Source organism: Erigeron canadensis, chromosome 1, assembly GCF_010389155.1.
Source record: "Erigeron canadensis isolate Cc75 chromosome 1, C_canadensis_v1, whole genome shotgun sequence".
In the NCBI taxonomy this organism is placed as follows: domain Eukaryota; kingdom Viridiplantae; phylum Streptophyta; class Magnoliopsida; order Asterales; family Asteraceae; genus Erigeron; species Erigeron canadensis.
The window spans coordinates 58,278,130-58,296,990 of NC_057761.1; the positions used below are offsets into that span (position 1 = coordinate 58,278,130).

The following is an 18,861-nucleotide window of genomic DNA, read 5'->3' on the forward strand; positions in this document are numbered from 1 at the left end:
ATGATTTAATCTGATGGAGTGGTTTAAATTTGTATATTAGTTATGTAATGGATCAGCGAAATTGTTCAAGAACTTCAGGGTCGATTTTATAGATTAAGTTGTTCTGATAGTGAAGTAAAGAATCTTGGTTTTGTGATAATAGTCCATATCATCGTCTTTCGGTCAATATAGTATTCAGGTGTTAATAACAAATGCATATCAAAAACTAGTTCGGTGTTCATAGCTTTTTGCCAATCCAAATGTTTTGTTGGTAGTCTTTTAGAAAGGCAACCTGAAAACGTACAATGGTTGAATACTTGATATATATATATAGTAATATCACTTAGCTTGGTGAACACATATATTCTTGTAGTTCTCTTCTTTATATTTTACAGTACATCAAACTTAATTGGGGTCAGTCAGAAAACCATAGAAATATGCATTATTCACGAGATGGGTCAAATATTGTTTATAGAGAAATTAAACATAGAGAGGAGGAGCTAGTGTAATTACAAGAGTACGTACAATCATGCATACCTTACAAGAAAACTTTGAGATTGACATATATGGTGCACTTAACATATACAAATCTTCCTCCAATTTGTTCTCCAAAGAGAAACATAGCTATTGGTGGTGCAATGACGACGCCGGGTTAATATGCCACATAGCCAGATACATACACCATCTATGTATATACTCATACTAGCCAACTCGGCGTCCCTCATTGCACCACTAACAACCATGTTTCAAAATTTATGTGACATACCATCATATAGTATATATATATTAATTAGGAAACCAAAAATTAATAGAAGCTGATGAAATCTAAATTAAGAATGAGACTAAATGCGACTAATTATTGATAATTAGCTAGCTACATATGCTTGAGATAACAATTGAACACCTCTTGCCACCTTATATAGAGTCACCAATGTCCCTCCCCACTTCAACCTATAGATGCTCATAGGATGATGCTCTTCATTTGGTGTTTGGTGATCCCCTTATCAACGGTGTTGGTTTGATCCGTACGCTAGCAAATGATATATCGTTTTCTGGATTTATTCGACTTTTTTACTACTCCGTCACACGAATATGATTCCTAACTCACAAAAAGTAAGTGATATAGAAATCAATCTTCTTTACTTATAACTTTGTATATGACGACATATACATCATATGGAATCAACAAAAGAAAGAACCACCCACTTGCTCCCAACATATTATGCTGACAGTGAATTAATAAAAATACACCAATTAATCTGTTACCGAACTTTATCAATATTCAATTCGGATGTGCATACTAATTTATTAACTTGTTATTAGTAAAGTGCCAATATAAATCAAACTTCATATGCAGCAAAAGAGAATATATCATTTATAAACCAGCTTTGATTAACTTAAACTATATATGATCATAATTGTGAATCAATATGTGTACTAATAAATACTATATAAACCCACCACTAATTTTACAAAATATACTACAACAAGACTTTATACACTGAAGTTTCCACACTATCAGAGCTAAAAAAAAGAGAGAGAGAGCTAAAAATAAAGTAAAATGTGAAAAGAAAAGAAACGAAAAACACTTCAGATTCTATTCTTCATCACCAGAGACACTAATTTTGTGTTGGGTTTGAAGTACTTGGCGGGCGTTTCCTCAAACTAGCTTCCACGGATGTCTCGGACGTATTCATGGATGCTTTCATATTAGATGGAGTTGTAGGAATTGAGGTAAGAGAAGAAGTCAGTAATCTTCTTGGTTTACTTCTATCTTTGACCGAAAACGATGTGATCAAAGGAGAGCACGAAACAATATGATGAAAGAAAATCAAAGAAATTAAGAAACCGAATACTTTGTAATTAGCCATAGTGTTTGTCTTTTTACAGGATTCTCGATATATTCTTGAACCTTGGTGCTAAGAAGATGAGATGAATGAAATGAAATATCGATTTCTTGTATAGAAATTAAAGATGGCCAAATGTTATAACTTGATGCTACTTATGGTCAAGTCTGACAATGCATGTGTAATGTTACCTATTACTATAAATAATATATGAAAAGAAAGGATTATAAAGCTAGAGAGAAACAAGTGTAAAGTGTGGTTTGATTTTGTAAAAGTTTTATACTAAATACGCGTTTTAATTAGATGATTTATTTTATGTAAAAAGGGGAAATGTGGGATGGGCAGGGGTGGGTCTTGACTCCTTTATGGTAACATAGACCACACGGGTGGATGAGCATATGTGGTTGGACCAGCATGGGTCATTGACTGATCATTTTGTATGTATTTTTTGGATCTGCATACGCATTTATATACAGAATATCTTGGTAGTTTATAAGGTTCCAAAATAAAATAAACATGATCAGGAGCAGCTCCGGTACAACGTATGGCGGTTTGTCAGCTTATGATGCAGATTGGATATTTTAATATAACTATGTGTTGAACTAAACTTAATAAACCAGTATAACTGAAGCAACTTGGCAAGTTAGCCGTTACGGCCCTCCAAAAGATGACTGGCCCGGTTTTGGGATCACTTTGAAGAATTGTTGTATACTGTTGGTTTTGAGACCCATGCCTTTGTTTTGATAACTTTTTCCTAACGAGTGTAAAAGAGTCTAACTAACTATGAATGCATTGATTTTTAACCGTTTTTTATAGTATGTATGATGTATCGATCTTCCATCTTTGAAATCTCAGATTGAATGCATATATATACTTGCCATAGCAAAATTAGCAAGCAATTTGATGAGGTGGACCAGTTAACCTGTAATGCATTGATCTTTCAAATTTTTCAACCGTCTATTATGAAGATATTGAATGATTCTACTGAACATGCATATGACATTTTCAGCTCTATACACATTTCCAATTGTTGTAATTATATACATACAGTAATAAATACACTTTAATTTATTACTGTAGTTGGAAAAAAAGTAAACATAAAACAATCTCATTCTTCATCATTGAACAAAAACCCCTTTCTCTCTAGCTTCCCATAAAGGATGCATCAATATAAAGTTGGATAAGGATGATTGAACATAAATTGACAAAAGAAGCTACTAAAATGGTCGTACTAAACTAGTTTTAGTTGGCCTGACTAGTTCTGTTTGGAACATTAGTTCGGCCGGTTTAAGTTTGTTCTTTTTTGCGTAGCAAGTTGGGATATGAAACATGTGAAGCAGAGACTACAAATGGTAATCTTGCTTTGAATTATATGTGGGCAAATCTAGAAAGAATATTAAAGATTTAGAAACATGGGTGCTCATGTGACCCCTGCACATGATATCACATCATCCCCCTTTTGTTGAAAAGTCTTGATTCAAATTAGAACTTTCCATGACCACAAGCACCCACAGCTCATCTTAGCTGTGTAACCTTTTCAAAAGCCCGATTCATGCATAACCACCACACGGTCCACACACCAACGCTTTCATGGAACCCCTCTTGTTTTCCGTTCAGCTTGGGTGTATTTCCACTGTAAAGCGAAACCCCTTTTCAACCTCCATGATTGATCATCTTTCTACTCGTGTATATAGATGAAATAACTGTCATGTGTTTAAATAAGTAATTCTGCTAATACACATTGGTTGCAGGATTAGCTGGACAGTGCCAGTCATTTAATTAGCATAATCTGTAGTTAAAACAACATAACTTTGAAGCAGAAACTGTGTGCCTTTTTCTAGTTTAAGAGATCCCTCGAGAAAAAGAACATGACCTGATATAGGTATCAAAATTCGAATCCCGAGGCTCTTCCCAGATCCTCTAATGCTGCTGAAGTACACTTATACATAATTTAACTTAATTAAGATACCATTCAGGGACTGCAGGAAAACATGAGGCAGAAATTCAGATTAGGTCGAGTTACAAATATTCATACATGAGTACTAATGATCATATAACTGTAACATATGCACCAGAGGTGGCAAATTCTACCTGGTTACGTATCAAATTTGGTTGCTATGTATCTTAATTGGTCAAATACAGCATCTGACTACTAATGGAACGGGTCAGAGGGGTTTAAAAGCATCAAAGTAGAGATATTTAAAAATTTAGACTGTTCTTGAGATGATATTTTTGTAGTCATGTTTAAATGATCAATTATTTGATTAAAGTTGAAAATGATGAGCCAGGGAACGTGGTCGGGTCAAGAAACCTACCTGACCTGTTTTGCCCGGCACTGAAATTGGCCAGTAACACATATATATACATATATACATATATTTACGTCTATACGTACATATGTGTGTAACAGAGATATTTATCAAGAATCTGTGAATAGTTTATACAAGAATGAGAAAATACATTCAAAAGTACCGAAAAATTGTTGCATGCCATACTTCACCATCCAACAATATCTACTGAAGTTTTGTCCTTCCAATCAACATTGCTATAACCAAATAATCTCACAAAACATGAAACCAACTCTTCCTGAATCACTTCTTCATCAGGAAGCTCCACATCAGTTTCCTTCCTCAACGATGTAACCTCCTTATCAGCAATTCCACAAGGCACAATATGTTTAAAGTAAGACAAATCAGGGTCAATGTTGTAAGCCAACCCGTGAGAAGTAATCCCAGATGAAATCCGAACTCCAATTGCACCAATCTTTCCATCCCCAACCCATACTCCCGTCTCGCATTTCCTCTGACCATGAGCTTTGACCCCATATAAAGACGATAAATCAATCATAGTTGACTCAAGATTTTCAACATATTTTCTAGCACCAAGCCCGATATCTCTTAAAGAGACAATAGGATATAAAATCGCTTGATGTGGACCATGAAATGTAATATCACCACCCCTTTGTGTATAGTGAAGCTCAGCACCCATATTCTTAAGTTCATATTCAGGAACGAGTAAATTGTAGTCCGTTCGACGCTTGCCAAGTGTATAGGTAGGTGGATGTTGTAGTGACAAAAGGGTGTCAGATATCTTACCGATTTTCCTATCAGAAGCCAGCTTCTCTTGCAATTTTAGCGCTTCCAGGTAATTCACCGTCCCCAATCTCCATACCTCAAGATTACGAGGAATTCTCATTCCTGTAAAAGCGAAAATATATATCACATATAGTTTCATATGCTTGTAATATTCAGTAAAACAGTTCCATTAGTAAAACTAAACCGATAACAGCATTCTAACTAATAAATGTAGATATCCACACTGAAGTCGTTGCATAGAAAGTCAGCATTCTAACTAATAAAACATCGTTTTATTTTATCTAAGCTCTTCAAAGTATTAAAAATAGGCATATACATCAACAATTAGTATTTCACCTATTATAATTCAAATTAATCGATCATAATAATAATACCCAGTTGATAATTTGACATCAGAGACTTAAAAAGAAGAAAAAATTGAGAGTCAGTTTGGCATTTTAACAAACAGGTTATGTGCATCAGTTTGATAATATGATTGATTACCTGAAGATCGAATCTGGACCGATGAGAAAAATCACAGTGATAACTTTGTCAACGGGATAGCAATGATATTTGCCGGCCGTAATGCCTTTTATCCAAAAAACTGGATAAATTTTAAACAAGAAGATTGTCAATGGGGATTATTAATTTATTATTACTGTATATATTGAAAAGTGTAATAAAAGGGAATAAAATAATGTAAATATATTACGTATTATGTTATTTAATTTATAAATTAGGTATTTAACAAGCTCTTGTAACTTTTAAATTTATACCAGCATGAGTGTTTTTTTTTTCGATATTTGTTCTTTTCATGATGTTTCTCGAGGATGATAAATAGAGTGAGGAAAATATAATTTTATGAAACCTCACTCGACAATTTATATTTTTTTGCTATACGAGAACAGTACCCGCGCGTTGTAGCGGCCGTCGAGTTAGTGGCAGTGAGATGGTGGGGTGACAGGTCATAGAGTGTGATTGGTCATAGGAGGTGATAGGTCATAGAGTGTAATAGCCAAATGTCTTAGCCGTCCGCTATCGGATTTAAAAACTCGTCAAAAGTATATCGAATGACATCTCTAATGAAAAAACATGAAATTTTAAGAACACCCATATAATTTTAAGTAAATGTTAAACTTAAAATTTAGACAAAGCTTTTTTTGCTTTATAATATAATATAGACAGTATAAAAGTATAGATACTAAACAATGTATTTAATTACTTAGTCTTATAAATCATACTTTTAAGAGTTCTACTGTTAAGAAATAAAATTTATAAAAAAAAAAGGTATTACTAATAAATTTATGTTGATTATCAAATTTGATAATTAAAAAGTTTGGAAATTTGTCATTTCCAAAAAGAAAAGAAAAAGAAGAAAACGGATATTTGACAACATGAGATAATGTTTTTAGAAAGTTTACATTAGACATTTCTAATTGATAAATTAGGTATTTTTCTTTTAATTAAGTCTAGGTTATAAACAAAGAAACTCTAAATTATTATACATTTATAGAAAAACATAATAAAAATGTCAAATGCAAAATATAAAATACATACAAGTAATATTGTGGATATTTTTTGATGATCTGACCATTGAACTAACCAGGAAAAATTGTGTAGAATTTACATAATGCAAAATATCATTTTGATAGATATATATAAATTCATATAGATACAGCAGCCACAAATATTATCATAAATTCAATAGATATATATAAATTCATGGACACCATCATAATAAACCATTTTCCATCTAAACTACTACACCATCATTGGAAAGCATTTTAGTACAGTAGCCACAAGTATTATGATAACTAGTAGTGATCCAAATTTTAGTACAGCAGCTACAAGTTTCATCTTAAGTAGTGATCCAAAATAAATTTTCATCTTAAGTAGTGCAGCCACACGTATATCATTATCAAAAGCTTCACAAAAACAAGTACAGCAGCCACCACCAGATACCCATATTACTCTTCCAACATGAACTTCACAAAAGCCACTCGATCATCTCCTTCCAAATTCCAAAAGTTTAACACCGCTTCTGGCTCATGCATGATCTTTCGACTAGCCTTGAACTTGTCCATAAGAGACATTGATGGAATTTTGGAAATTTCGGCACTCACCATGGATGTTTTATCTTGCAATTCTACTTCAGCTTTCAACAAATTAGCCGATGCTTCACGGAGTTCTTTACCAAGTAAAGCAACTGCATTGCTGATTTCCTTAAAAGGATCAAGTCTACTTTTCTTTTTTCTATTACGAGCACTTGAAACTTCTTCACTTTGCACATTTGTAGTAGTAGGTGTAGCATGGCTAACTTCAGTGGGCTCATCAAGGTTGTCTTCCGTGTGTTGCGATTGTTCTTCCAAGTTTGCATCATTTTCCATCTCAATGAAATCTCTAACTCTGTCACCTTGAGCTCTATCTTTCCCAAACACACTACACAGATCTTGATAATGAGGAAAAGGTTTATTCCTCCATTTAACAGCCCCTTTGTGTGTCTAGAAACATAAAAAAAAAAAAAACAAGTAACTATTTTACTAAAACAAAATCTAATTTAGATCAGCCATGTTATTTATATTTATAAAAGCTAATAAAGTTTAACAACATACCGCGATGAAAGATTCCCACACTGCTGGTTCAAAAACAGTTCCACACTTGTTGACGTTATCATAACCAAATCCACTTGTGTTTGTACCAGTCACCATATCATAAACGACCTGCCAATCCTTTTTCATTGTTTTTATCCTTGACTCGATATGAGGTTTACCCGTTATACCTGCATCAGGGAGTGATACTTTTAAAGCTTGCTCTAAGTGAAGCAAATACCCAGACTTAAAACCATTGTCAGCTTTGTAACCATTGTCAACATTTACCATGTTGACAAGTGCTTCGACAAGTTTGGCATCTTCAAATGGAGACCAGTTCCTGTAGTTTCTTCCTCTTTCTCCCATACCTGTTCAAAACAAACACAAGAAAGTAATACATCATACCTGATCACATACATATACATAATCTTTAATTAAATACAACCAATGAAACACAAAGCACAAAGTATCATTAAATATGACAAAGATACAATCAGTTTGTCGACAATAAAAATCTAGATAAAGATAACTTTTATCATCAACTTAATACAAGTTTTCAGTGTGTAGAATTCCAGGATTCAAACATAGTTTGAGCTAAATTATCTCTAAATGTTGTCCACTCATTAGATGTCCCAATAGAAGTGATATTTTCGTCATCGTCATCTCCATTGTCTCCCGTCCCCTGATCTGGTTCTTCGTTTTCAAATGGATCTATAGCCATTTCTTGCCTTATAAAGTTGTGGAGAAGACAACATGCCATTATGATTATATTCTTTAAATCAATCAGATAAAATGAATTGTCTCTTAAAATAGCCCATCTTCCCTTCAAAATACCAAAACATCTCTCTATAACATTTCTTGCAGAAGAGTGTCTCATATTGTATAATTCTTTTGGCGTAGTTGGTTGGTGTCCCCAATCATTTAAATGATACCTTTGACCTCTATAAGGGGCAAGAAAACCTTCTCCATTTGTATAACTGGCATCTACCAAGTAATAACCTATAAACATCATAGTTAATACCTCACTAGATAACAAGGTCACCCAAAACCTAGATAACATTATATTTAACTTGCTTGTACATACCCGGTCTTGGAACTTTTAATCCATGTGGTCTAACAAGGGCATCTCGAAGCACTCTACCATCAGCCGCTGATCCCTCCCATCCCGGTAATACATAAATAAATTGTATATCTTGGGAGCAAACCCCTAAGACGTTTATAGCAATATCATTCTTTCTTGTTCTATATCTAGGTTTCTCTTCGAGCGGTACCCTACAAGTTATGTGGGTTCCATTTAAAGCCCCTAGACAATTCTACACACGATAAAAAAAAATAAAAAAAATAAACAGAAACCGTCAATATACCATATCAAGCTAATTGCTAAAAAGCTTAAATTTAACTATTATACCTTAAACCACTTCCATCTTTGATCAGTTGAATCTTCAAGAACAGGTTCTGGTTTCTTAAGTAAATGTGAATGCAATCTTATCACCGCGTTACAAACTCGAGTAAAAAGTCTACTAATTGTTTCACCCGAACGATAAAAATTGCAAATAATGACCCGATTCTTAATATTATGGGCAAGCATGTGAAGAAAGATAGCAACTTGTTCATCAACACTCATGTTTCTACTTGCTTTCAATCCACCTATACTCATGAGCATGCCACACAACTTTCTAAAACACCATCGATTCATCCTAAGGTTTGAGATACACAAAGTGTCACTCTGGTAAACATACCTCTCTAATATCGATGATCGACTAAAACTTGATGAAATGCTTCGAATACATGATTTATTATTTCTATATTTGACCATCAACATACAGACTGTAGTAAAATACCATACAAGTATGCTCATAACTTGGTTCCAAAATGCAACAACTATTTGTTTTCTCCTTTGTCTACGTCGACGTGTTACTAAACTAAGACGCGGCATCTCCTGTTCATCACCCAATACATACGAAAACTATCATATCATACATATAATAACATGAAGGAACTAAAAAACTCAAAATATATGATGCCTTGATATAATTTGAACATGAGCAATATTAATCAAAACTTCAATTAGTTCATCCAACAATGTCACGGCACAAATTCACAATTAGTATAAATAAATAAATAACAACTAAAAAATTAAATCACCTAGAATATAAAAAAATGAATAATATGAATTAATATCTATTTGTGTGTGTATATTATATATATATATTTTATAAAAATTCTCTTTTATTTAAAGAATACCTGATGAAGAGATAAATAAAAAATGAGATGGATAGAGGATGAAGAAGATAGATCTGGAATGAAGTCACAAAAAAGAGATGGACGCATATTATGTTTAGGTTAAAGGATATTTTTTGGAGTATTTTTGTCTTTTGAACATTCAACTAAATAATGGAATCAAATTCCATCACTTATCCCCAAGGATTGTACATTCCTTCAAATGGGGTAATCTTTGCATTCCATAGTAATGACATTCCTTCAATATTTACCAACCAAACACACTATGGAATGAAATTTAATTCCAATTTCATCAAATTCCATCACATTCCGCGAACCAAACACGCCCTAAAAAGTTTTAGATTTTAAAACTTTTTGATATACATTTACTAATAAAAGTTTTTGATCATGTAAAGGTTGAAGGGTCTTTTCTACCATTTAGGTAGACATGAAAGCGGTCTCTCTACTTACGTAGAGGTAAGGTCTGTACACATCTTAACCTCCCCCATACACCGTCGAGTTATTGGGCTCAAAAACTCGCAAAAGGCATCACTGAGCAGTTCTTTTCATTTACTAATAAAAGTTTTTGACTTAATAAGTTAGGTATTTATGAACATTCAAGTTTTGATCAATAATGATGGAAAATTTTTGAAAGGTTCAATCAAAACCAATATAAGTTTATCGATTGACTTATAGCATAGGTTTATCAGCATGCCATCAAAAAATCAGGTCTGTTTCTTTGTTATGCTTCCTCTGAGATCATCAATAGATGAAGTTTTACGAAATGACAGCTTGCACCAAGTTCCTGAACACCCATTACACCATTAGTAGTCCAGGGATGACACAGTCCTTTTGAACTATCCATTAATGTGTCTTGATTTATTTAGCTATAATAACAATAATAATAGTCGATATTACAAATTCTAGACCTTAAAGCTCGGAGTAATATCGAATAGTGATATCTTGGTAGGGAACACCAGTGATATAAGGTTCCATGCTTGATTGTGTTGGACTGTTGTCTTTTCAACGTTAAAAGATTGCTAAAAAACTTGACTTGCATCCATGGTTCACCAGATAGATGTAATCTAACCCCTTTTGCATTCGATGTAATCAACAAAAGTACAATTTACCTAACAAGTAATAACTTATCAATGGTACACAAATTACAGCAGAAACAACATTTCGGTGAGTGCCGTATGAAAATGTTATCTATACACATTGATCTCCACTTCTCAAAAATCAGCGGTGGGAAATTTCAAGATGAGCAAGAGAGCATGCGCACACCAGGACGGTAAGCCCATGCAGGAGGTAACCGAGCATATATTTCCATACCGGGTTGCTCGTCATATGGCCTTTCCATTACTTTGAGCAACCGTCTCACCTCTTCAAAGTCGCCTTGTTCAGCCATGTCTATAGCACTCTGACACAAGTAGTTTCTTAGAATATACTTTGGATTCACAGAGTTCATTGAAGCTTTTCGATCCTCATCTGGAACTCCATTTTCCGATAGCTGTTGGTATCAAACGAATAAACCACGAAATAAGGATAAGAAGAACATACAATATAAAGAATCATAAGTGTGTATTTGGATGATCATTCTGAAGCTGAGTATGTGATAATAAGTAAGCATGATTACCAAAAGTACCAAAACAAATGGTGAAAGATGTTATTTAAATGTGCTTCTGTTACTTCAACTTGTGTACTACCCAGATAAATGTTTGAGTGTTTGGTAAAATCTTACCTAAATTTTGGGATTTAGTTCGACCTCTATATACTGGGGTACGGTACTCATTACTTAACTTAAATATATCCGGAATCCCTACCTCATACAACAGGCACTAGTGAGGCAACATATGATCAAATAAACCAAAACAAATTTTAAAAGATAAGAGATACTCCTGTGAACTGGAATAAAATTTATCAAGTTCGGTAAAAATAAAGGGCGGTGATTTCAAAATTTATCGATCAGTCAAAATCGAAAAAATAACGTTTTTTGGTGGATGCATCGTTTTGAAGAATATGCATCCAAGATGAATGCACAAAACAAAAAACATGATTTTCTTGATTTTGACAGGCCAATGTGTTGTTAAACACTTAAATAATGATAATTAGTTATGCACTATGTTAGTTTTATGGACTTTTAATGCATCAACATGATGTTTTTTAAGTGTTCTCACCGTTCTTATTTTAAGACTGTTCTCACCGGAGTGTTACCCTATATATAATATATATATTTTATTTGAATGGCAAGGGCCAAATATGTTATACCAGTTTACTCTTCTATAACCAATTCAGTTACAGCTATTACGAAACTTATTACTTAAAATTCATTATTTGACCCCAAAAGATCCCAAGCATAGTAGAATCATATTATACTTGATACATATATTAAAATTTCATTTCTGTGATTTCAAGTAAGAATAATAAAAAAAATTTAATTATTAGTACTATACTAATTGAGAATGCATGATAATGTTAAGGGGTGTTCAGCAGTCATTACCTCATTTATGTAAAGTCTAACCCAGTTGATCCAAGCCTCCTTGCGTTCTTGACCAATATCTAGCAAAGCGGGCTTGAGTGGAGCCAATAATTCTTCATCTGGGGTGGTTAAATCAGCTTTGATGTTGGAAAGTAATCTAAAGAAATTTGTGTAGTCTACTTTGTCAACCGCCATATTGTTAAGCAGTTTACCAATGAGTTGTTTATCATACTTTGGAAGCCCAAGTTTTTTGGTCATTAGGGCTTGGTAATCATCCATAAACTTTGTACCATATCTGCATAAGATTAAAAAATTAGATGTTAGAAAATTAGCTAGACATTTAAGGTCAAATGGACTACTCTCCAAATTTCAACTCGAGTTGGTAAGGAACTAAGGACTTCTGGCAAGATAACTGACATTATGCTAATCTTTATAATACAACTACTATATATTTTTGACTTAAAACGTAGATTTTGACAATTAGTTTACTAATATATTTTTGACTATAAGCGGATGATTGGAGGTGTGTTTTCAAAGTAACTAAACATAAACAGATAGTCATGCTGTCAGAGAACCACTAACCAGATACTTGAATCTAATGATATGTATGTATCAGGGGAAAAAAAAAAGGGGGGGGGGGGGGGGGGGGGGGGGGGGGCTTCTCAACAGCTACCCAGAGCTTTGCTTATTTTGACCAAAAGAATTAAAAAAAAAACAATTACTTTACCCTAGCAACCACAACTGATTATTACAACTGGGTCCTTATAATCAGGGCAAACACAACACAAAGGCGGATCAAATACCTTTCAAGAGCATAATCAGCCTCTTTCTCATTTATCAGACTAGCAGAAGAAAGAGTTGATACAAACTGAGCTATGTTCCATAGGCCAACATCTGGTTGATTAGAAAAGCAATACCGTCTCCCTGGAAGATCTGTAGTATTCGGGGTGAAACTGGGATCAAAGGCATCAAGAAATCCAAAAGGGCCATAATCAATTGTCAGACCCAATACACTCATGTTGTCGGTATTCATGACACCGTGTGTGAAACCAACGCCCTGCCAGCTAGAAATCAGTGAAGCAGTACGTTCAGCAACCTCCACCGCCCATGCTGAAACACCCATCAATTAAAAGTAACATTAACTACTGATAAATATTATCTGTATATAATCTACTTGTTTATCTAAATCTATAATCTTCACCTGCATATTTGTTAGAAGTAAGATCTACAAGAGATTCATTTTCTTGGCCAGTAGAGAAAGATAAGCTATCACTTTTGTTCATATTCTCTATATGAGGAAAGTGATGTCTAATAGTGTAGTCAGCCAAAGCTCTAACAATTTCAAGATCCTCTTTTCCTCTCGAAGCATGTATCTGAAATGAGCCAAAACGCAGAAACGATTGTGCGACTCTGCACACAATTGCACCAGGTTCGTCTTTCGGATTGCCACTGCATTTACACAGAGAATGGATATGTCAGCCAAATTGAACGCAATATAATCTACTTTTGTTTCAAGTAGCAGAACGATTTGACTTTTGGAGAGAAACTATTTATGAGGGATTACAGATATATGATGTTTAGGGGGTGTTTCAAGGTTCATTCTAAGTGATTATGTGCGATCACATAATCAGAATAAGGTAGTCAACTATGATAAAATGTGCTGCAGAATACATCTCTAGTATGTGCCTTAGTTGTTTGAAACTTTTAATGATCAAATGATCAAATAACCATAACTTCAGGTGTTTGATAAGTTCTATAAAGAAACGACGAGCAATGGATAAAACAACTATAAAAGACACTTTTTGAATACAAGGGGAAATATTAAAAGAGAGTAAAAAGAAAACTGTCTCCAAGTAGGTTAATAAGAAGAAGAATGTGTTAGCAATACATTAAAACCTGATTATCTTGACACATAAATGCGTCCTGGAATGCAAATCCAGACACCCCCCTAATATTGATATCAATTGTTTTAAGTACATAAAACTTACTCGTAAAACATGTCACGTGTAACATATTTCCCAGTTGTTACAAGACTAAGTGCACGAGTAGTTGGAATCCCAAGACCATGAATCGCTTCACTACAAAGGAACTCCCGGATACTGCTTCTCAAAACCGCTAGACCATCAGCAAACCGACTATATGGAGTCTTTCCAGCACCCTTCAACTGAAGTTCCCACCTTTGAGACTTCAAATTCACAAGCTCCCCAAGAGTGATCGCCCTCCCATCACCCAATTGACCTGCCCACATCCCAAACTGATGCCCTCCATAACATTGAGCATACGGCATCCTGAAAACCAACTAATGTAATCACCACTTAAGAAATTCAGTTAGAAGGTATGACACACGAAAAGCCGCTTACCCTCCTACTAAAGGTACTGCCCCGGAAAACAAAAGTGGGAAATCAGGTCTTTCAAATCTGCAACACCATCAAAGTTTCCAGCTTTATAAACAACAATGACAGATTATAAACATACATTACGGCAGACATCATTTAAGCAATATAGAGAAAAACTCACTCTTTAAGATCTAAATCAAGAATTTCGGCAACGGACTCAGACCAAGCTACTAATTGAGGATTTTCCACTTTAACAGATGGAGATACTTTTGAATAACATGCATGAAGCACCTATATAATTTCCAATATAAATAAATCGCACTTAATTTAATTAGCACCCACGTCATTCAAAGCAAAACAAAAAATGACACTAATAAATAAAATCATCATATAAACTTAATGATAACAATATTCTAAATCACGAATCCTACCCTTTATTTCTAACACCTTAATTTCAAAAACAACTATTTCTTTCCTGATTTCTTGGACATAAAATGCATAAAGATTCAATCTTGGAATCAAGAAAACTAATATTGATTCTAAAAAGAAAAGAGAACAAACAAACCTCACGGGGGATGACGTCAGAGCGAGGATCACCAGGCAACTCACGAACAAACGAATGGTCCCAATTGAAATCTTCGATACACAACTTTTTCTTAACTATTTTATTATTATTATCATTACTTATCAAGCTTTGTTTCTTTAAACCATCGGAAACGGAATCAACAGTAGGAGATTCCATTGAGCAGTTGGTTGAAAACGACGTCGTTCTTCTGGGCTGATATATCAATAAGGGTTTGGAGAACAAGAAGCGGTGGCGGAAGATGGTGGTGGGAGAGAAATAAGAGAGTGTGGTGATGGTGGTGGTGGGTGGTGTGTGTGAGAGTGAGGCGGTTATATGAGAAATCATATTTGTTTTTGTTTTTGTTGTTGTTGGTGTGTAAAATTGGAATAGGGATCGGTGACATTTTCAAAGTGTGATTTGGTGTGTGATGATGGTACGAAGGTGTCATTTTTTATCAACATTCTAGATTAAGGGATGTGAGTTTGACACCATGATATGCATTGAAAGTTGTACTACTAGGTTTAATATATGTACATTTTTATTTGTTACTTTTAAAATCAACCCCTATAACGATATTTCATACTGCGTGAAATGACAGTGTAATATAATGATGGTGGTGGTGGTGACGGTGGCGTGCGACGGCGACAACAGCAACAATGCTTGTTCGTGGCAACGTCGATTGACCATTTCAGCAAATTGGTACAATCAGTTCTCACTTCACATAAATTTTTAAATTTTAAAGGTATTTTTTGTAACACCCCGAGCTAGGCTCGAAATACTACTGAAAAGATATAGCGTATGCATGGGATTATCGTAGAACATGAACTATATTAAATAGAGGGGATTCGGTGAATCCAACAACAACAAACAAGTACATAATGCATAATGCAAAATACGGGCGAATAAATCCTGGATCCATGTAAGTCCAAGCCCCAAACTCTAGCACAAACATCAATCAACCGACAAATCTTGGATTCTCTTGAAATACCTGAAAAGTGTACTAAACAAAGTCAACACTAGGTTGGTGAGTTCGTAGGAGCAAATGACAAGGATCTAAATCCAAATCCATTCGCATTATGAACAATGATAATGAACAAGGAACACACTTACAATAAGTCCTTAAAAGGCACAATTATTCAATTTGTGTTGGCTCGTAGCGCAACCTAGACCAACACGTATCCCTTTGCACAAATTTTACCAAAGCTAGAACACATGTAATGCACGAGAACACAAAATATGGACATCAACAAGTATCCATTAAGTTCTAAAATGTCAAACAAGTTCATCAATGTTCCTAAATTGTTCTCATGTCATTCAATTCTCAAGTACATCATGTCCATCAAACACAACCCAACACCATACACATACATTTCATACGACTTTACATTTAAGGAATCTTAGATGTTTGTATACAGGGTCACCCGCAGCCTTCCCACCACATCTGCAACTCATTAAATGTATCATCGTCTTCCATGTATGTACAACTATCCTAATCATAAATAAAACAATCATACTCAAACAATCCATAATCAATCAATGTCCATCAATGACCCTCACATATGTACTCACATAATGAACTACGCAAGGTATTTAGAATACACATAGTAAACAAGAATAAGTAATAATGATATCTATAAGTATCTAACAAGTTCTATAATACCAAACATGTCTATCAATGTCCCTCAATTGCATGTAATGTACCTCATTGTACTCAATTGCACGTAATGTACCTCATTGTACTCAATTTCACGTAATGTATCTCATTGTACTCAATTGCACGTAATGTACTTCATTGTACTCAATTGCACGTAATGTACCTCAATGTACTCAATTGCACGTAATGTACCTCATTGTACTCAATTGCACGTAATGTACCTCATTGTACTCAATTGCAAGTAATGTACCTCATTGTACTCAATTGCACGTAATGTCCTCATTGTACTCAATTGCACGTAATGTACCTCATTGTACTCAATTGCACGTAATGTACCTCATTGTACTCAATTGCACGTAATGTACCTCATTATACTCAATTGCACGTAATGTACCTCATTGTACTCAATTGCACGTAATGTACCTCATTGTACACAATTGCACCATGACCATCAATGTCCACCCAGAAACAAACACCATGTGTATATACTTCGTACGATACTACTTTTGAAAGGCCTTTGATGCTTATATATAGGGTCACCCGCAGCCTTCCCACCACATCTCCAACCTTTCGAAGGTAATACCGTCTTCCATATATACACAACTAACCTAATAATCAACCATAACAACCACGTATTTACACGTCAACAAATCCATCAATCAAACAATGTCATCACTCAAGACACTCAAACATATGCACAATCAAGTCATGTCATCATCAAGGAAATCAAACGTATGCACAATTGAACTATGTCATCAATCAAGGCAAACACATAATTGCACAAACAAACAAGTTAACACACAAAGGTTGTACACTTTTCAGCCCGAATCTCAAACGAGTAGGGAGCTACGAACTCACCTTGGCTTCCAAGCAAACGAAAAGTTTATATCAAGTTATAATTGTCCAAAATTCGCCACGCGTCCACAACCTATCAATATATAACATATCGTCATCAAAGACAACTCAAAACCTAGAACAAGACACTTTGACCCAACCTTTTTAGAAATGTACAAGGTTTCAGACCAAAAGGACTATACCATGAGAAAGTAGACTCTTTTGTGATTCCAACGATAGGTCATATGTCTCGATTGGACTTACGGATCAAAAGTTATGCACGTTTGAAAACTGACGCGCAAAGCAGGCAAAAACTCGCGGCGAGACCTCGCGACACGAGGTGTTGGCACGAGAACACTTCTGATTGAGGGACACCAAAACTCGCGGCATGATTCTGGTTCCTAGCGGCGCGACTGGGTGAAATTTTGCAGCCAAACACGAACCAAAACGCTCCAAAACCTCATTTTTGACCCAAGGATCGATCTAGGAAGGTTCAAGACATGTTTTGAAGCACAAACCAACATAATTTGACATAAACAAACATAACCCATCTCATAAACTCGAATCATAACATCAAATTCATGCCCAAATCATTTGACCCATTTCTAAAACCCTAATTTAACCCTAATTGCGTTTTGACCCGATTCGTGACCCGAATTTACTTGAAGTCAACTAGAAACAAGTTAATAAACATAAAATGATGATTATGGGATGAGTTTCACTTACCAATCTTACACCAAAAGCTCAAACCCGAATTTGACCCGATTAGAAGTTTCCTTGCACTTTCAAGACTCAATCCTTTGATATGTTATTAAGATGATGATGATGGTGAAAACCCCCAACAAAGCTTGCTTAATCTTCCATTAAGAGGTAGAAATCTAGAGGAAGGGAGATATATGTGTTTGTGTATGTTTTTCTTGGAAGAGGAAAGAATGAGAGGAAGATAAGAAATGAAATGGGTGGAGGAGTTGGAAGGGGCCAGCCTAGATTCCAAAAAGGGTAGATTCCCACTCCGCCAAATTCGACAAATAGCTAATCGTTAACCCTTTAAATGCCAAAACGAACCCACAACATAACTTAACGATCTCGACTAACACATGCGTCCCAAATTGCACGACAAATTGATCTATATGTACACATTGCACTTAATGAACTTCAAATTGCACTTGAACTATATTGGCCAACTCGATAGTTAGTTAAATTGAATATATGGTCAAAAGGTCAGGAACCGCGATTGTTACATTTTTTGGTAGAAAATAACTCGATGGAAAAATAGAACTAAACA

At 34.8% G+C, this 18,861-nt stretch overlaps 3 protein-coding genes across 3 annotated transcripts; all 3 read right to left on the reverse strand.

The window, feature by feature from the left end:
- Positions 1-4,224: 4,224 nt before the first annotated feature.
- LOC122593039 (octanoyltransferase LIP2, mitochondrial) lies at positions 4,225-5,495 on the reverse strand. The gene is made up of 2 exons (XM_043765384.1): positions 5,405-5,495; positions 4,225-5,023 (listed from the first exon to the last, which is right to left on the reverse strand). The coding sequence occupies exon 2, from the start codon at positions 5,019-5,021 to the stop codon at positions 4,323-4,325; it is 699 nt and encodes a 232-aa protein (XP_043621319.1). The 5' UTR covers positions 5,022-5,023; positions 5,405-5,495; the 3' UTR covers positions 4,225-4,322.
- A 2,549-nt stretch (positions 5,496-8,044) lies between these two features.
- On the reverse strand, positions 8,045-9,112 carry LOC122596042 (protein ALP1-like). The gene is made up of 3 exons (XM_043768549.1): positions 8,897-9,112; positions 8,573-8,801; positions 8,045-8,487 (listed from the first exon to the last, which is right to left on the reverse strand). The coding sequence occupies exons 1-3, from the start codon at positions 9,110-9,112 to the stop codon at positions 8,045-8,047; spliced, it is 888 nt and encodes a 295-aa protein (XP_043624484.1).
- Positions 9,113-10,789: 1,677 nt separating this feature from the next.
- On the reverse strand, positions 10,790-15,498 carry LOC122593029 (protein adenylyltransferase SelO-like). The gene is made up of 8 exons (XM_043765373.1): positions 15,089-15,498; positions 14,705-14,814; positions 14,548-14,604; positions 14,176-14,475; positions 13,389-13,636; positions 12,991-13,297; positions 12,209-12,482; positions 10,790-11,218 (listed from the first exon to the last, which is right to left on the reverse strand). The coding sequence occupies exons 1-8, from the start codon at positions 15,431-15,433 to the stop codon at positions 10,964-10,966; spliced, it is 1,896 nt and encodes a 631-aa protein (XP_043621308.1). The 5' UTR covers positions 15,434-15,498; the 3' UTR covers positions 10,790-10,963.
- Between the last annotated feature and the right edge of the window lie 3,363 nt (positions 15,499-18,861).